Consider the following 18,171-nt stretch of genomic DNA (forward strand, 5'->3'; position numbering starts at 1 on the left):
TTATTTTCTTCCTAAGATTTTTTCTGTTTTATTTTGGACACGTTTTATTCCAATCATATTCACGAAATAAATATATGATATATTACAGAATAAAAATTCATTCATGAGATGTCGCTAGGATCTGGGACAGTGTGGCTTTAGGGGCTCCTGGGTGGTTCCGTCGGTTAAGCATCTGACTTCAGCTCAGGTCATGATCTCATGGTTTGTGTGTTTGAGCCCCCCATCAGGCTCTTTGCTGATGGCACAGAACCTGCTTTGGATCCTCTGTCTCCGCCCTCACACACACCCCGTGCCCCTCATGCCCCTCCCCCACTGGTTCTTTCTAAATAAATAAATAATAAGCTTTACATACATACATACATAAAACACAAGTTTGTTTCCTCTATGTAAGTGAAAGGGAACAGTACTAAAATATGCATATTAATCCGTCTCTCATTTTATCAATGTGGAAAAGGCTCCAAGACCATTAACAAGCATATTCATCATAAGGTTTACTACTGGTAGTAGGTTCTGACTTTTAGTTTTTGTTGCATGTTTGCTTTTGTTTTCCCTCTCTCTCTCTTCATATTATAGGAAACTTAAAATATATACAGAAGAGGAAAAAAAATGAACTCCCATATGCCCATCACCTAGCTTCAATAATACATGCCATTTGTGTTTTAATTAGACCTCTCTTCATTTCCTCCCTTACTTGGATTATTTTAAAGCAAATCTTTGATATGTCAGCAGTAAATATTTCAGTATCTATCTCTAAAACATAAAGGTTTTTTTAAACATAACTGTAACACCATTAACACAAAAAAATTAGTATGAGCAACTTCTTTTTTTTTAATGGTTATTTGTTTTTGAGAGAGAGTGCGAGTGGGAGAGGGACAGAGAGAGAGAGAGGGAGACCGAGAATCCGAAGCAGGGTCCTTACTGTCAGTGCAAAGCCTGATGTGGGGCTTGAACTCTCAAACCATGAGATCATGACCTGAGCTGAAGTTGGATGCTCAACTGACTGAGCCACCCAGGAGCCCTGAGAGCAATTTTTAATATCATCAAATATACCATCCATATTTGAATTTCTCCAAGAGTTAGAATTTTTTTACAGTTGATTTATTCAAATCAGATCCAAACAAGATCAACACATTTCATTTACTTGATGTCTTCTAAACTTCTTCCCCCCACCCACCCCTGCGGTTTAATCAAAAGATAACTGACTTACAATAAACTTTACGTACTAAAAGTGTACCACTTGGTAAGTCTGGGCATATGTATATACCCATAAAGCCATCACAGTCAGGATAATAGACATGTCCATTACCTCCAAAGATGCCCTTGTGCCCCTTCAGAATCCTTCCTTTCCACTGCATCTCTCTCTTCCCACGCTGTTGCTGATAAGCCTTGAAATCATGTAGTGTTACTCTGCTTTGTTCTTTTTCAGGCTTCTCTATGTTTCTGCTTCACTTTTTGAATATCTGAAATATAATAAGTGTTTTCATGTCCTTGTTTACTAATTCTGACATTTATGTCAGTTCTGGATCAGTTTTGACTTGAATGACTTTTCTTCTCACATTGGTCCTATTTTCCTGCTGCTTTCAGGCATTGTGAGCTTTGTTCTGAGATGCACTTGTTGGGAAACAGTTTGTTCCTTTCAGGTCTTGCTTTTAAAATGTGTTAGGTAGGACCAGAATAGTTCTTGATCTATGGGCAGTTATTGTTCACCTGTGAGGCAAGACCATTTGAGGGCTCTTCCGAGTGGCTTGTGCATCGAGGTTTTCTGTGCTGCCTGATGAGAAGAGGTCCTGTTCCTGGCTCAACTTGAGTACCTCTCATTTTTTCTGGTGGTTCTTTGGTGGCCTCAGGTAGGTTTACACTGCCCTAATTGGTATATAGCTGAATGCTGGAAGGGGATGGGTCTTTGCAAGTCTCTGAAGTTCTCTCTCCATGCTGCTGTTCTGTTCAGGTATTCTGTCCTGAGAACTCTTGCCCCCTTGGTTTCCCTGGGCTCTCAGCTCTGTCCCAACTCAGAATGTTGGGTAGGCTCCTCCTGGGTTCTACCTTGTGTGCTGCAGCCTAGAAAGTCTTTCAAGACAGTAAGCTGGGGTGGTCATAGGGCTCACTTCATTTGTTTTCTGCTTCTCTGAAATATCAGTCTTTTCTTGCCTCATGCATGAGGTCTTAAAAACTGTTTTTCTGTACATTCTGTCTGTTTTCATTGTGAGACAAAAGGGTTAGTCTAATATCTGTTACTACATCTTAGCTGGCAGTAGACATCACTTTATTCCGTTCTAGTCTGTAAATTCTCACTGCTTCCCTCCCTCTCCTCTCTTGTAACCTTCTAATTTAGTTGTTCAAAAAATGAAGTCAGTTATTCTATAGAGTGCTCCAGAGTCTATATTTTCACCAGTTCTGTCCCCATTGTGTCATTTCCCTCTATTCCTTGTATTTCCTGTGAACTGATGGATCAGATATAGGTTCACTTTTATTTCTCAAGAATAATTAATAAGTGATACTTCTTGTTTTGTTACATTATGAGGCATATTAAAGGTGCTCTTTTTGTGATAAGAATGCTCAGTGTGTTCAAATGTCCTTAGCCCAGTCTATGAAGTAGTAGCTTTTTACCTAATGATTTCAGCAAGTTTTATTCATCTTTGCCTGGATCACTTATTTCAGCGATCGTAAAATGGTAGTATTCAAAGTTTGTCATTCTTTATGAATTTATAAACTAGAACTCTTCTAAGAAATAACTTTTCCTTATCAACTAGTTGATTACTCTGAAATAGAGTTCAAATAGGACGGTCAGGGTATATGTTGATACTTTCCTTTTTATGGGTCACTTTTCAGAATAATGGATTTGTTCCTTAAGAGCCCCCAGAGGCAACAGGTGATCAAATAAGGGGTTTTTTTTTTGTTTTTTTAGTTTGATTATGAGCACATGATATGAGTTTTTGATGTGGTTACTCTATCTCAGTTATTGTTCTTACTGATGCTCAAATTGCCCCATCTTTGACCAATAGGAGCTTATTCAAGTTGGCCCTTGAGACCTTATTTCATGAGCCCAATAGTCTCTGATAGCTTCCTTGCTATCTGGTATGACAGATATTCCAGGCTCCTCTTGTACATTTCCTTTTCTAGGCCAGGCATCAGCTGTTTCTTCAAGAAGCTCTGGTTCCTTTTAGGGTAAATGGTGTTTTAAGACAATAATACTAGGGGTGTACATTGTCACAAGATTGATCATTGTTTCTAGCTATACCTTTCAGGTAGACAGAGGTAGGATATATGTTTTTCTGTTGTATGTCTGAAGCAAACTATGTCATGAATTCATACTGAAACTTCCCATTCAAATTCAGAATTACAAGGTCTTTATTTAACCTCTTTTATATGTATATCTCCATTCCCCTACCCTGAGTATCCCAGTTCTCAAAAACACTGGGAATGTTAGACCTAAAATAATCATATAATTGCTCATTTACTTAATCACACAGTACACACACAGCAGTGTGAGAATAAGTATACTGACACTACGGGGTATGATTACCATGAACTGTTTTTTTTTTGTTTGTTTTTTTGTCCTTAGGGTTTATCCCCTGAATATATACAGTCAAATCACTGTGTTTAAAGTCCCTTGAAATACTTCCTCTCTGTGTACTTAGTTATTACTCTTTTTTTTAATGTTTATATATTTGAGAGAGGGAAAAAGAGAATCCTAAGGAGCCTCCATGGTTAGCACAAGCCTGACACTAGGTTTGATCTCACAACTATAAGATCATGACCTGAGCTGAAATCTAGTCAGGCACTTAACTGACAGAGCCACCTAGGTGCCTCTACTTACCATTCGTTTTGATGTTTAAATTGGCCTATGTTTAGCTCATGGGAATATTCAGTTTGTCTTCTGAGTCTTTTTAACACAACCCCAATAATCTTTGACGACTCTTTTCTTTCTAGTACAACAAACTGTTCCAGGTTTCTTACACATTTATTGGCCCAGACCTGAACCAGCCATCCAAAATTCCTGGTTCCTTTTAGTGGGAAATGGTATTTAGAGACGATATAGGTACTAAAGTTGTGCATTCAACTTAGTTACTCATTATTTCTAGGCCTTTTCGGTGGCCAGATATAGGAAATATATTTTCCTTTTTCAGAAAACATACATCATTAGTTCAATTTGATGGTTCCAGTTTAAACTTTACATTATTTTACTTCTTTGACTCTGTATTTCTCATTTTTCTTATGCTGAAAATATTGGTTCCTGATAACATAATTTCTTACTTTACATATAAACTGAGAACCTACTATGTATATGATTTCTGAGTAACAATATCAGTATTAATGTCAATAGTATGATTATTGAAAACTTTTAAGTTTTGGGCTTTTAAAAAAGTTTTTCCTAAGATCTATTCCAGTGGGTATTATTTAATTTTAACGTTACTGAAATAATTCCTTTCTGTGTAGTTAAACCATCAACTTAAAACACTGGTTTATTTCATTTTGCTTTTTATTTTCAGGTATTGTTCTTTTTTTCATGTGAATTTAATTTTCTTGTATCATTCTATACATTTAATAGTTCTAAAGTAAATCTTAACAGAAAAATCTAGCTTTCTCTGTCCTCTACACACCACCTACAAAGGTAGCCATTTTCACTATTTGTTTTTAATATAAGCAAGTATGTATATGTGTGTATCCTTTCTCCCCTATTTCTTACATAAAAGTCTCTTATTATATACGGTAGTCTGCCTGCATTTTCCACCTACCAATATAGTCTAGAGATCCATCTGTATGTTGTACTCTGCTATTGTTACGTGATTGTTATTGCCCAAAACAACCTTTTTTTTTTTTTTTAATGAACCAGATTGCTAGTGACTGGTAAAAATTATTTTCAAGGTGAGTTGTGGCTGTACATCTATCATAAAAGATATTTTAGTTGTTTCAACTGATTTAGGATGTCAGTGAGTTAACTAAAATATAAGTAGTAGTGTCTAAGGCCTAGTTTGGAACCCATTTGTCTCTCTACACTTCCCTTTAGGTGTTTTTACCATTGGTAAAATGGTTTTATGTACCATTGTTACACTGATGATTTCTAGTTCATGTATAGGTAACCCAGGCCTCCGAGCTCTGACTTTTACCCATTGGTAAAATGGTTTTATGTACCATTGTTACACTGATGATTCCTAGTTCATGTATAGGTAATCCAGGCCGCCGAGCTCTGACTTGCATAACCTATCACTACTTAGCACTTAGATGTTACCCAAGACATCTTAAACTTAACATACACAAAGTAGAACATTTTCCCCCCAAAATTATGCTCTCCCTACTCCCACCCCCAACTTTGCATTTTCTACAACTACCTCTTCCACATCTTGATTCATTTTCCTCACTTTTCACATTCATAGCTAATATTGATGATTTTATCACCAAAATATATTTCCAGTCCGGTGTCATTTCCATCTCCTCTTTCTCCATCACAAGCCAGAGATGCCTTTCCATTGCATGTGGGTCCTCCAGGACCTAGCCTGTACTCATCTCCATGTTACCCCCACCCTTAGTCCCTCTGTCCATCCTGACCTTTCAGTATCTTAAAACACATCAGGGTCATTTCCCTCCTGGGTTTTTCATTGGTGTTTCCTCTGCTTGGAATGCTCTTTCCCCCCACTATAGTTCTCAGGCTAAATGTCATTTACTCAGTGTCTTTGTAATCATAATCACTCTTTCTAAAGTAGAAGTCTCAAAATTCTTTGTTCTTGGTTGGTTTCTTTTATAGTACTCATTACAACTTGGAAGTTTTTGTGTTTATTTGCCCTTTATCTGTCTCCTCCACTGGAGGGTAGAAACCCACTCTCTCTTATTCATTGTTCTATCTATAGATGATGAAACATAGTAGACACCTTAATAGGAACTCAATAAATATTTGAAGAACATATAGAAAAAATGTGAAATTTCATTTTTAAAGTTGCAATTTAATGAAAAGCTTCACTTGCTCATGCAGAACCCATTACTTATTTATTCTCCATATTATTCCAAAATATTTTACAAAATATAAACAATGCTAGCTACAGAAATAAATGTGTGTGTGAGTATATGTTGTTGGAGGTGGGAAACATGTGGTTAGTCTTCAAAATACATTTCTAAGATTCTCTTTCCTAGAATTAGGCAGCAGATTTGGCTTTGAGCTTAAAAGTCACTGCAGAATGGTTTCCATGATCTACAGAACCTGTAAGATAAAAATCTTTTGAACTCTTTCCACCATCTTTCTGTGCCGCCATATTGGTATACATGAATGTCCTGGCAGATGCTCTTAAGAGCATTAACAATGCTGAAAAGAGAGGCAAATGCCAGGTTCTTACTAGGCCATGCTCCAAAGTCATTATCCAGTTTCTAAACTGTGATGATGAAACGTGGTTACACTGGCAAATTTGAAATCATTCATGATCACAGAGCTGGGAAAATTGTTACAAACCTCATAAGCTGGTTAAACAACTGTGGAGTTATCAGCCCCAGATTTTATGTACAACTCAAAGATCTAGAAAAATGGCAGAATAATCTCCTGTCCCACCAGTTTGGTTTCATTGTACTGACCACCTCAGCTGGCATGCACGATCATGAAGAAGCAAGACAAAAACACAAAGGGAAAATTCTAGGATTCTTTTTCTAGGATGTCATACATATATTCAAATTAAAAAAAAAATCATTTGGGGCGCCTGGGTGGCGCAGTCGGTTAAGCGTCCGACTTCAGCCAGGTCACGATCTCGCGGTCCGGGAGTTCGAGCCCCGCGTCAGGCTCTGGGCTGATGGCTCAGAGCCTGGAGCCTGTTTCTGATTCTGTGTCTCCCTCTCTCTCTGCCCCTCCCCCGTTCATGCTCTGTCTCTCTCTGTCCCAAAAATAAATAAACGTTGAAAAAAAAAAAAATTTAAAAAAAAAATCATTTGAAGAGGATGCTATAGTTGTGCTAGAAACCTAAAATAATTCTTTTATTACCTTAGATTTCACCCTGAGTTTATTATCAGCAGTTGTTTAATTAGGAATATTTTCCTAAGATCAATGAAATAGAAGATAGAGAATACTCATAAAGCAAACATGAACTCTGCTGTAAAGACTAGGATATGAACATATGGTAATGTTTTTTTCAACACTATATAAATTAGATTTTGAGAATTAATATTAATCACCATAAATAAAAGTCCAATGTACTTAGTTCTTACATTCACTTTGGTGTTTGAGCAAGCAAATACACCTTATGATAGAAACATTTCCTTTTAACACTCTTTGACAGGACTCTGACTTGAAGAAAACCGTGGATGAAAGTGCACGAATTCAGAGAGCATACAACCACTATTTTGATTTGATCATCGTAAACGACAATCTAGACAAAGCCTTTGAAAAACTACAAACTGCCATAGAGAAGCTGAGAATGGAGCCACAGTGGGTCCCAATCAGCTGGGTTTACTGATGATTCACTAAGGTTCAGAATGGAAATAAAACTTTTTAAAAGTGACTGCAACAAATAAGCCTTCTACTGAGAAAATACATGAACAGATAGACAATATCTGCCAAGTTTAGGCATTTTTATTGTGTAGATTGAAATACCAGTACACTATTCTGAATTTTTATATAAAATGTGGTTGGGAAGGTGTACTAATATATAATTTATCTTAATTTTTCTAACTTTTTATGGATAATATTTCTATTCATACCACATAAAGAAATGCGTTGAAGCATTTTGTATATGTTTTGATTTAGTACCCTTGCCTTTTTCATCAAAGGAATTTTCAAATCCTTCATTCTCATATTGGTCTCCCATTTTCACTGTGATAATGAATACTTGAAATAGTTTTGTAAAGCTGTCCTTTGGTTCAGTATCAACTAGTGAAGGGTCAGTTACTCCTAGGAAAAAATTGTAGTTATTGGCCTTCTTTCCTAATACAAGTTCTTACAGAAGCAGGACTTTAACGTCAGTGCCATCCAAGGCTGACATTGAAAGTCTGCTCAACGCTACATGCTTCATTATTTCAAAGATAGATGGCTATCCATTCTAATTTAAACAAATATATTGGTTTCTTTTCCCTTCATTTCTATCTTGAGGGGAAAAGTGAAGAGCAATAGTTGGCACTCTCATTTGTTGCCATGACAGGCTGATGCTTGAGTGAATGTGTCCCCAGCAAGCAAGGCCATGCAGGCTGAGAGAGTGCCTTATCCTGTAACACGTAAACTGACACAAAGTTGATTTATTTTCACATGTAGAAATTTGACAAAAATGAGCCTACTGCTTTCAACAGGTTTTCATTAGGATACGGTCAGCAAATGTATTATGCCTCTGCAAATTTTTTTGATGCTTTAAAATGCCTCTAAGTTTGCAAGTGGGGGATTTGGTGAACAATCAGTGTGCTTTTTTTGAAGTGGGATGTGATTGTTAGAATATTTGTTAAATCTGTTGTGTTGAGAACCAAATCCATTGAACAATTTATAAGATTTGCAAATAACTGTAAGCCGTTTCATCCATATGTAATATATACATTATATAATATGTACATTGTATGTATTAATATTATATTAAAAAAGGTTTCATATATTTTTACGTTTCTGTTAGGAAATGTACTTTTTTGTTTAATGATTAGGAAAACAAAACAGCTCCCCTCCTTTAGATGCGTTAACATACTCAGATTTTTAAGATTCATCTCCATTTGTATCTCCCTTTAGGATTCTTACATGGTATATATTCTTCCTCAAACATATTTAGAGATGTAGCTCATCATTAAACTAAGTTAGCCATGTTTTATATTGCTGCCAACTTTTCACAGGGACAGTATTCACACTTAAAAGGTTAGGTGCTTAAATATTAGTGGTCATCTTTGTCAGTGGTAGGCATTAGACACCTGGCTGTTGAATTTGTTTTCTTCTCAGCAAAGCTGTCACATGGAATGCCAGCCAGGAGCACTTAGAGGGAAGAGAAAATACACGGCAGTAAGCAGTATGCACACATTGCTTTAAATCTTTTTAACAATGAAACAACGCCCAAGTTGCTGTATGGTTAAGAGTGGAAATCTATAGGTATTTTTTTCTAGAATCTCATATCCAGAACACAAATTAATGTTCTCTGTCCTAGCACAGGACATCAGTGGCAAAATGGATCATACCCTTTTAATAACTTTGGTAACTTTTAAACGACGTATATTTACATCAGAATTCTGGCTTCTCAAAGCAACCTGAATCAAAGCACAGTGTCAAGGTAATATCTTATGACTTAATGTTTCAACATACTATAAATTTTAAGAGAAGTTTCATTTTCATGTTCTCAGGAAATGTGCTGTCTTCTATGGTATGCCTTCATGCTGCTGCATGGAGCCTCTGTGAACAACTGTACGATCATCATAACAGCACAAGTTTATCCACAAAAATATTTCAACTGTCTTGACATGATAGAGATGATTTTTACATCATACATATTTTTAGCTTTATCATGTAGCATAAAATGCATATTAGAAAATAGTCTATACTTAAAGGAATTATTTCTATTATAAATTGTATTCATGACTAATTAATACACACTTGATTCCCCATAATATAAAATGAAATAATGCTCTTTAGTTAATTTCAGTCAAGATGCCAGAGCTGAAGAGAATAAATTCAGAGAAGTTCATTGTATCTCAATAGAGTCATTGAACTTGAAACTGAAGTCTCCTCTGAGTCTGCAGGACCTGGCAGATCTCTGCTGGGGCAAGGAGTCCCAAGGGCCCCAGTAGTTTCCCAAGGCAACAAGAGTATAGTTGTAATCAAGGAAATGTGAATCTCTCTTGTGGGAAATATACAAAATAATGAGCTTTACCGAAGAGAAATGGTTTAAAGTGATGTTGAACAACTGATAATAGTTAAAATACACATGCACCTGCATATGCTTTTGGGAAACGTGCCAATACGTTAATGTACATGAGCATTCTTTGTAGACAGATGAATGTCCACATTCAGCATTCAGGGCATGACTATTTCCATACAACTAAATATTATGTATATATATATATATTTTTTATTTTCAAATGTACAAATACCCATAGAATTGATGTTCCTGGGTAAGCCATATAACACTGTAACTAGTGGAATACATGCGATGCATTGCAAGTAGAGTTTCACTTTTGTTCTAGCCATGCCTTGATTATGCAGTCTCTATTTGTTTGATATTTGGATAATATCAATCCAATACATCAGGACTTTGTTTACTTTTATCAATTCTAACTATACAATTGCTGAACATAGCTTTTTAAAATAGAAATCATAAGCCCATGAACAACTACAGCAATAGTAGCCTGAATCTAGATTCTAGAATCTAGTAAATTTACTTATAGTAACTTATAAGGACAACTTTCCTTTAAAAGAGCAAATTGATTAACACAAATTTAGAAAATAATGCAAATTAGCAATAAAATACAATAGGGTAGCATTATAGATTATGGCCAGATACTAACTGCTTTGACCATACTTTCTTAATGACAATAAAAGATGATCTTTGCTTTAACAATTCATTAAATTGATACTTACTGTTAGGTAAAACAACAAGTGTCATAATCTAGTAATTGGAGTTGATTTTCAAGATGGATAGCCATGGAGTTAGGTACAGTTACTTTAAACTGGTAAATATTGAACATCAAGTTCTAAAAATTGGTCAAAATAGTGATCTACTTAACATTGTACTTTTATGACTTCTGAAACAACACTCCATTTTCCAGAAATCACAGGATAGGGAGCCAATAATTTTGTAGTAATGAATCTTTATACTAAATATGAAAAAAGAAATCCTGAACTTTTATGTACATATATAGGTCATTTTTTAAATGTCTCAGTCACCATATATATTATAATATATATACAGCCATATGTATAATATGTAAAACTTTCCCAAACTACATGAATAATAAAACTAAATGTGTTTACCCATGTAATTATAGCTAGTGTCCTTAAATGTTTACTCCCAAATTCTTAGACCTTCTGAAACTTTTTTTTTCATGTTGTTTTATAAGACTCTGGTTTTACCTTGAGGCAAATACTAATCTCCTTTTTGAAAAAAATGTATGATGAAATTCAGATCAGAAAATTATCACTATAACAATTTCCTTAAGGAAAAAGGACAGAGTTCTAAATGGCATTGTCTTGGGAAATACTTATTTAAGCTTTCAAATGAATTTGTGATATGACTCAGATTTAGAGATTGGGGTAACTGCCCTCCTCTTCCAATGGATTTGCTGTGAAAATATCTGTGTAATAATATCTGCATTTTGAGTTTTGGGAGAAATTCAGTATTTTAAATAATGGCATTATTGTATATAGTACAAGTGAATATTCACAAACTTTCTTTTTTTTAATGTTTATTTATTTTTGAGAGAGAGAGCGCATGAGCGGGGGAAGAGCAGAGAGAGAGGGAGACACAGAATCCAAAGCAGGCTCCAGGCTCTGATCTCTCAGCACAGAGCCTGACACAGGCCTTGAACTCACAAACCGTGAGATCATGACCTGAGCCGAAGTCGGACGCTTAACTGACTGAGCCACCCAGGTGCCCCTATTATTCACAAACTTTTAAGAATACAACTAATAATTCAGCATATGAGTTTTTGAGTATACATTGCATATCTAAAGGAGATAACTCTTTAATTCTTTAAGGTAAGATGATTTTTAAATTTTTTGTTAGCTTCAAGTTTTATTCATTGTTAAATATTTCCCATCCATTATGTTACTTTTTTGTGTTCCTGGAATTATTTAATGCACAGAATCAAAATTGAGTCTTTAACACAGTAAAAAGTGAAGGAACGATATCTCATTTCCAAGGTAAGAATTTTAAAGCATGGTTCTCTACCACTCCTGCAGTACATGGCAGTACTTTCTTTAAAATAATCTCTTTTGTTAAAAATAGAGATGGTGTACTTCTAGCTGAGATCCTAATTCTGATTCTTGACCACCTGACCTTTGATAAAATTTATATCTCCCTTTACTTTTAATATTCCACTAAATAAGGCTAGCTTAGTATTTGTCTTCACCTTAAATTACAAGAAGCAATTTGTATCTCTGATATAGTAAATGCTAGACTGGGAAATCCTTATTAGGCTGCTTTATCCATTTATTTTATGTATTCACTTATATTGAGGTTGTTTACCATTTAGTTTTTTTTTAAAGTGCATCTCTTTCAGAGGTTACATAATGAATGGTACATACGATTCAAGAATCTTAACCTCCAGTTTTAAAACAGCCCTGAGGTTGTAGTTCCAGCCTTGGAAGAGGGCCTTATCTGCTCTCAGTGGCGTTGGTCAGGAGAGTCATTTAGTTTAGAATGCCACCTCTAAGTCCAAACCTTTAGCGAATTCTTGCTGTTACTCACAAAATTTAAGCAATCCAGTACTCTCTTACATCCAACCACATTCTAATCTTTGCCCCCCTTAAAGCTGCCCTACCTTAATTCTTATGGCTGAAATTTATCACTGCAGCCCTATTGTTTAGCCCATAGTATTAAGTTTAAAAGGCCTCTGTTTATTTGTAGGGAGAAATGTTTGGCTAGACCCACTTAGTGGACCTTGAATCCGATATGAAGATATCTTAGTTGCATTCTTTTCTCATAGCTTCGTGGCTGTTGGCTGATAATGCTGTGCTGTGATGAATGTGACTTGCCTCCACATGCCAGTCAGCCAGAAGTGACAGTTCCTTCCCTTTTTTCCCCTACTAGTTTTTACTGTTTTCTAATTTCTAGCACAAACTGAATGAACACAGCTACAGTTAATGTAAATGCCACTTAATACTTGGGAGAGCAATTGACTCCATGCTTGTAAACCTGTCTTGAGTCCTACTGAATAGGTATTGTTGTTGCCACAAAGCAGAAGCTAAAAGGTCTGATCTTAAAAGTTGGACTGGATATTTTTGTTGTACTTTAGCCACAGCAAACTCTGGGGGCAGAAACCTACAAATATGGCAGGTCATACCTGAAATTTAGCTTTCCTCCTATCAGTCAAGGTGGCCTGAGAGCTTGGAGGAAGTGGAAAAAAGCAGAGCACTCAAAACTCCTCAGCTATAAATTACCACTATTAAACCAGAAGTCATCACCAGTTAACATATGTGGGTTTTGTCTTATTCTTAAATAGGAGAGACGGGCAGTGGGACAATAATGTTGCTTTGAAGACATAAAGCTTGTTCTGGTAAACGTGGTCCAAATGAGGAATGCCTTCATCTTTTCAGGTAGAACCAAATTTGAAGAATAGCTCATCTCATCTGTAATTGAAATATAAGATAAATATTCCTTTTGGTTGTGTGTCCTCTTTGAAAAAGAACAACCAACTGCTGTTTCTTTGGTAATGTTGACTTTTAAGGAAGTGGGATCTAGGGTTTTGCTGGAGAAGAATGAGCACTAGGGTTCAGCAAAACAAGTGTAGTTTTCTGCATGTTGAGTTCTGTTAGAGCCCATGGTGAGTATTTGATGTGAAAACCTTGCTTTGGGGCCCCCCTCCCCATTTCAGTTTGGTATATCTCTATTTTGAAAAATGCATGCTGTTTTTAACCTCTAGTCTTTGAAATGGTTGTAGAACTTTTTTTTTTTAACAGAAGACAAAATGCTTGTTAGCAACCTAAAAATAAAAGCTGAACAAGCTGCTTAAGTTTTCTAATGAAAAAGTTTAAAAATAAAATTTGATTGCTGCTGCTTTCCAAGTAATTGTATTATTCCTGTATAAAAGAAACATTACTGCTGTTCTTGTATAAATAAAATTTTCCTGCAGTACAATTAAGTATTGAGTTTTCAGAAACTGTCCCTATAAATTTTTTTTGCATATTTCCATATCCTGTCCAAACATGGGAGATTGTATATTCCAGGTAAACTATTTTTGTATATATAAAAATAAATATTTAATATTGCAAACAATGCAGTGTTTCATTTATAGGTAGAATTAAGGTTTAGAGGTAATACAGAGGATATCAGATTAGCTTTGGTAATTACTTTTAAATGCTAATAATCTTTGTAAAAAGCCTGTAATAACATTGTTTTCCTCACCAAAATAAATATATAAATTTTTCACCTGCTTCTCTTCTTTAACAAGGAAACCCTAACTGTTGTTTCCTTTGTCCCAGCCCAAGTGATTTGGTGGCTTTCAAAGGTGATGTACTCAAGGAAAAAGAAACTGCAGACACAGGGAAGATTAAAATATAGGATCAAGAAAAGGCCTTTGTGCTTAGATAGCGTGAGATGCTAGGACCAGCCAAGCAAGAGAAGCCCCGGTGGGAAAGACAACGCCTGCTGGGGCACACAGCTCACCCTTGAGGCCTGCGGTGGAAAAGGGAGGTGGACCTGCCAGGCTGCCCAAGAGGTAGACGCATGACTGTGGGTGAGTGCATGAAGCCTGCTTCCAGAAAAGGTACTTTGCAACTCTTTCTCAAGCAAGTTTCTGGGATTCCCTACCTTGTACTTCAGAAACTGCTAGTCCAGTGTACTTCTCACTTCTATCGTTCATTCTTTCATCTTACGCTGCCAGTATTCTACCACTGCAGTAAAAATATTACCACAAATTTAGCAGCTTAAAACACAGACTTAGTTCTGTAGGATGGAAATCCAACATGGGTCTCGCCAAACTAAAATTGAGACATTTCCCAGGGCCTGCCCTGGCTCTTACTGCTGGAGAGAGAATCTGCTTCCCGGCTCCTGTGGGTTGTTGGCGGACTTCAGTTCCATGGTGTTGTAGAACTCAGGTCCCCTCTTCCTTCCTGGCTGTCAGGTGGACTGCACTCTTGTTTTTGAACTGACCTCTCCTGTCCCAGAGCTAGCAACAGCACTGAGTCCTTCTTATGCCACATCTTTCCTGCATTTTCTTTGGCCAAGTATCTCTCTGCCTTTTTTCTTTTAAGGGCCCACCCAGATAATCTGTCCATCTTAAGGTCTGTAACCTGAAGAACACCTGTGAAGTCCCTTTTTGGCATGTAAGGTAACATGTTCACAGGTTCCAGGGATTATTACATTCTGGACCCCTCTGAGGGACTGTTCCAGGGCCATACCACACTAGCTAATGTGTTTCTTTCTGCACCCACTTAGGAAAGAGGAGTGGTCATGGAAACATCTGAGTGAAGGTGGCTGGCCTCTTCAGAAGTATTACCCTATTTTCTGTTTTCTAGGTGATCTAGTCTACTGGAACTTGTTTCCAAATGTAACTATTTTTAATAGTCCTTGATCTCAAGCAGTAAATAAAGGTACATTTACAGTTAATAATTATATGTAGTGATGAAGATTCCAGTTAGAAGAGCCTTTTGGAGGCCCAGCACTACTTTGTCCACAACATTACATTGGGGTCTGCTAAGGAATGGCAGTAACTGGGGGGTGGCAGGGTGGCTAGGAACACCTGTAGCAGTATAGGCACATCCTGGGATGGCATCTTTAGTTTTTGTTGCTTTGGGGTGGTGTTAGTTGGTTCATTTCAACTTAGAGGCTCATGCATACAAAATTCTAACAGGAACAGAAGGGTAACTCCCCTAGCCTTGCCCCAACTTCTAACTCCTCTCTCTTCCCCCAAGGAGCCACTGTCAGGTTTCTTGTGGGCTTTTTTAATGTTTATTTATTTTTGAGACAATGGAAAGGCACAGTGCAAATGGCGGAGGGACAGGCAGTGGGAGACAGAATCCGAAGCATGCTCTTGACTCTGAGCTGTCAGCCCAGAGCCCAATGTGGGGCTTGAACTCATGAACCGGGAGATCATGACCTGAGCCGATGTCAGATGCTTAACTGACTGAGCCACTCAGGTGCCCCTTCTTGTGGACTCTTAAAGGAAGCTCCCATTGCACTGTGGTACATGTGTATCTATTTTTTATACAAGTAGATTCTTCTTACACAATCTGTCCTCAGTTTGTTGTTTATAAAAGTTTATTTCAGAAAGCCAGAAAGGCAATGTATAGTGCCACAGCTGTAGCGCAACTATTTCCATTTCTGCAGATTCCTTTAAGGTGCTTTTTTTGTTGTTGCCACACAATGTGCAATTTTTTTCCTCATGCGTCCTAAGATTTAGTCTCATTTTTGACTGAAGCAATGAAAGCGTTGTTTGCTTCATCTCTTCCATTTTAACATTCGAGTAGATGACAAGGTTATTTATATATATATGTATATGTATATGTGTGTGTCTATATATATATATATATATATATATATATATATGCATGCTGAGTAACATGTTTCTCTTCAACAACTGCGACTTCTCATCCTCCCTGCTCCTAAAGTCAGACCTCTGGCAGGAGGTCCTAGCTACTTTTTACTAAGGGAAAGAAGGGATTTCAGGTCCCCAGTGGATATTAGCAATGGAATCAAGGGCACTAAAGAGACATTCCATGCATTTTTATAGAAGAATGTCAAGACAGAATTAAAATATGTAGTATTTTACAAATTAAACATCCAGAATGCATAGGAAATCAGCATTGTTCTAGACCTAGAATTGGTATGTTAGTCAAAGCATGACAAAAATGAAATGTATATAGCTAGACCCCTAAGGAAGGGTGTCCTGCTATGAGATTTTAATTTTATTCAGCAGAGGAATATGTATACTGTAGTGGTATTTACAGTTCATTTCCTCAATCAGCACATGTTCTATAGACTCAGCTGTCTTTGTTTATGAAAGGAAGTGATAGATGGACCTATCTCGCTGTAGAAAAGGATTTTAACTAAACAACAGCTTAGAGTTCTCAACCCTGTGGGTGCTGGAGTTACCTTAGACACTGGGCCTCTTGGTAGCTAAACTCAGTAGTATCTTAACAATTCTGAAAAATACCTAACTTTGATGGTCTTGTACTTCTAATTCACATGTTATTAATGTGCTCTGCGTAAAGCACAGAGCCCACGGAGGCTTATATAAAGAATTCGTGGGACAGTGTTGGGGTCCTCCTCGGTGACAACTTTTATGGATGACGGCAGTCTCTCCAGGTTCACGTTGACTGTGGCAAACAAACGCTGTGCGATGCCAAACCTTTCTATATCCTTCAGAGGAGCCAAGATTGGGTTTTTAAGATCAGATACTCCATCAGCCGAGAGACCATGAAACTGAAATGACATGTTTAAGCAAATTCACTTAAAATGTTATAGAAAATCCACAGAGAAAAAATAGTTTTTTACATTCCTCAAAAGGAGCACCCTTAAGATGTAACAAATAACAAGATTTATGTGACCTGGGCCCTGACCTTATGCCTGAGTTTTCCAATTTGCCTGCAGTTCTGACAGTCCTTCTACTCTCTGAACTCTGTATCTTCTCCTAGATCCCTTAACTTCAGGAGATAGGAAGTTCAGAATGTAACTTTCCCATACACACAGTATGTATTGTTTATTTAATGATATTAGATTTCCTATACAGCTGCTTGATGATCTCAAAGGGATAAGTACCACAGTTTAGTTATGCTTCCTGCCTCAAGAACCTTTCTTTTGCTATTCCTTCTACCTGGGATACTCTTCTCTAGAGTTCCACATAGACCTTTTCTTCTCCTCTCTCATGGTCCATTGAAATGCCACGTCAGAACAGCCTTTCCTGATCTTCCCTCCACCCCCATATCCCAACGACTATTACCCTACTGTCTTTCTGAAGATAGTCACTGTTTAGTCTGTTTTCTAAAATCTAAGCTTTTTAGGAGGCTGGTCTGTCATAGAACATAGGGCCTCAATGTGCTGAATGAGAGTTCACTTCAGCTGCTGCTCTAATTGCAAGTTCTCAGATTTTTAACACAGGCATTGAAAACCAGATCCAATTATGTAGAGAGTAAAATTTAAAATAAAAAATGAAGGGAATCCAAAAAATTTCCAGAAATGTCCTGAGCAATGATAACCTTACTAAAACTTGCCCCATGGCAGAAGTGCAGCACGCGTTTGATAAAAGTAATTACCACAGGCTTAACATCAGCTTTTGGTCAAGACCATCAACTCTGTTTGACTTCAGAGTGGACCAGGCTTGCTCTTTGAGCACCACATCCCAGCGATTTAAGAATGAGCTCTACTGGGGCGCCTGGGTGGCGCAGTCGGTTGAGCGTCCGACTTCAGCCAGGTCACGATCTCGCGGTCCGTGGGTTCGAGCCCCGCGTCAGGCTCTGGGCTGATGGCTCGGAGCCTGGAGCCTGTTTCCGATTCTGTGTCTCCCCCTCTCTCTGCCCCTCCCCCGTTCATGCTCTGTCTCTCTCTGTCCCAAAAATAAATAAAACGTTGAAAAAAAAATTTT

The 18,171-nt window shown here is 37.2% G+C and overlaps 2 protein-coding genes and 1 pseudogene across 2 annotated transcripts in view; 2 read left to right on the top strand and 1 right to left on the bottom strand.

Annotated features, from left to right (window-relative positions):
• MPP6 (membrane palmitoylated protein 6) overlaps positions 1–11,381 on the top strand; it is a 112,501-nt gene extending 101,120 nt beyond the window's left edge. The window contains exon 12 of the mRNA XM_030308108.1: positions 7,254–11,381. Within this exon, the coding sequence (XP_030163968.1) occupies positions 7,254–7,430 (177 nt within the window). The 3' untranslated portion in view covers positions 7,431–11,381. The remainder of the gene's footprint in view (positions 1–7,253) is intronic.
• LOC115508993 lies at positions 6,229–6,634 on the top strand (annotated as a pseudogene).
• A 4,283-nt stretch (positions 11,382–15,664) lies between the features above and the next one.
• The window catches only part of GSDME (gasdermin E), a 67,074-nt gene continuing 64,567 nt past the window's right edge, over positions 15,665–18,171 (bottom strand). The window contains exon 10 of the mRNA XM_030308109.1: positions 15,665–17,012. Coding sequence (XP_030163969.1) covers positions 16,782–17,012 — 231 coding nt within the window. The 3' untranslated portion in view covers positions 15,665–16,781. The remainder of the gene's footprint in view (positions 17,013–18,171) is intronic.

This window comes from Lynx canadensis, chromosome A2 (genome assembly GCF_007474595.2).
Source record: "Lynx canadensis isolate LIC74 chromosome A2, mLynCan4.pri.v2, whole genome shotgun sequence".
Classification (NCBI taxonomy): domain Eukaryota; kingdom Metazoa; phylum Chordata; class Mammalia; order Carnivora; family Felidae; genus Lynx; species Lynx canadensis.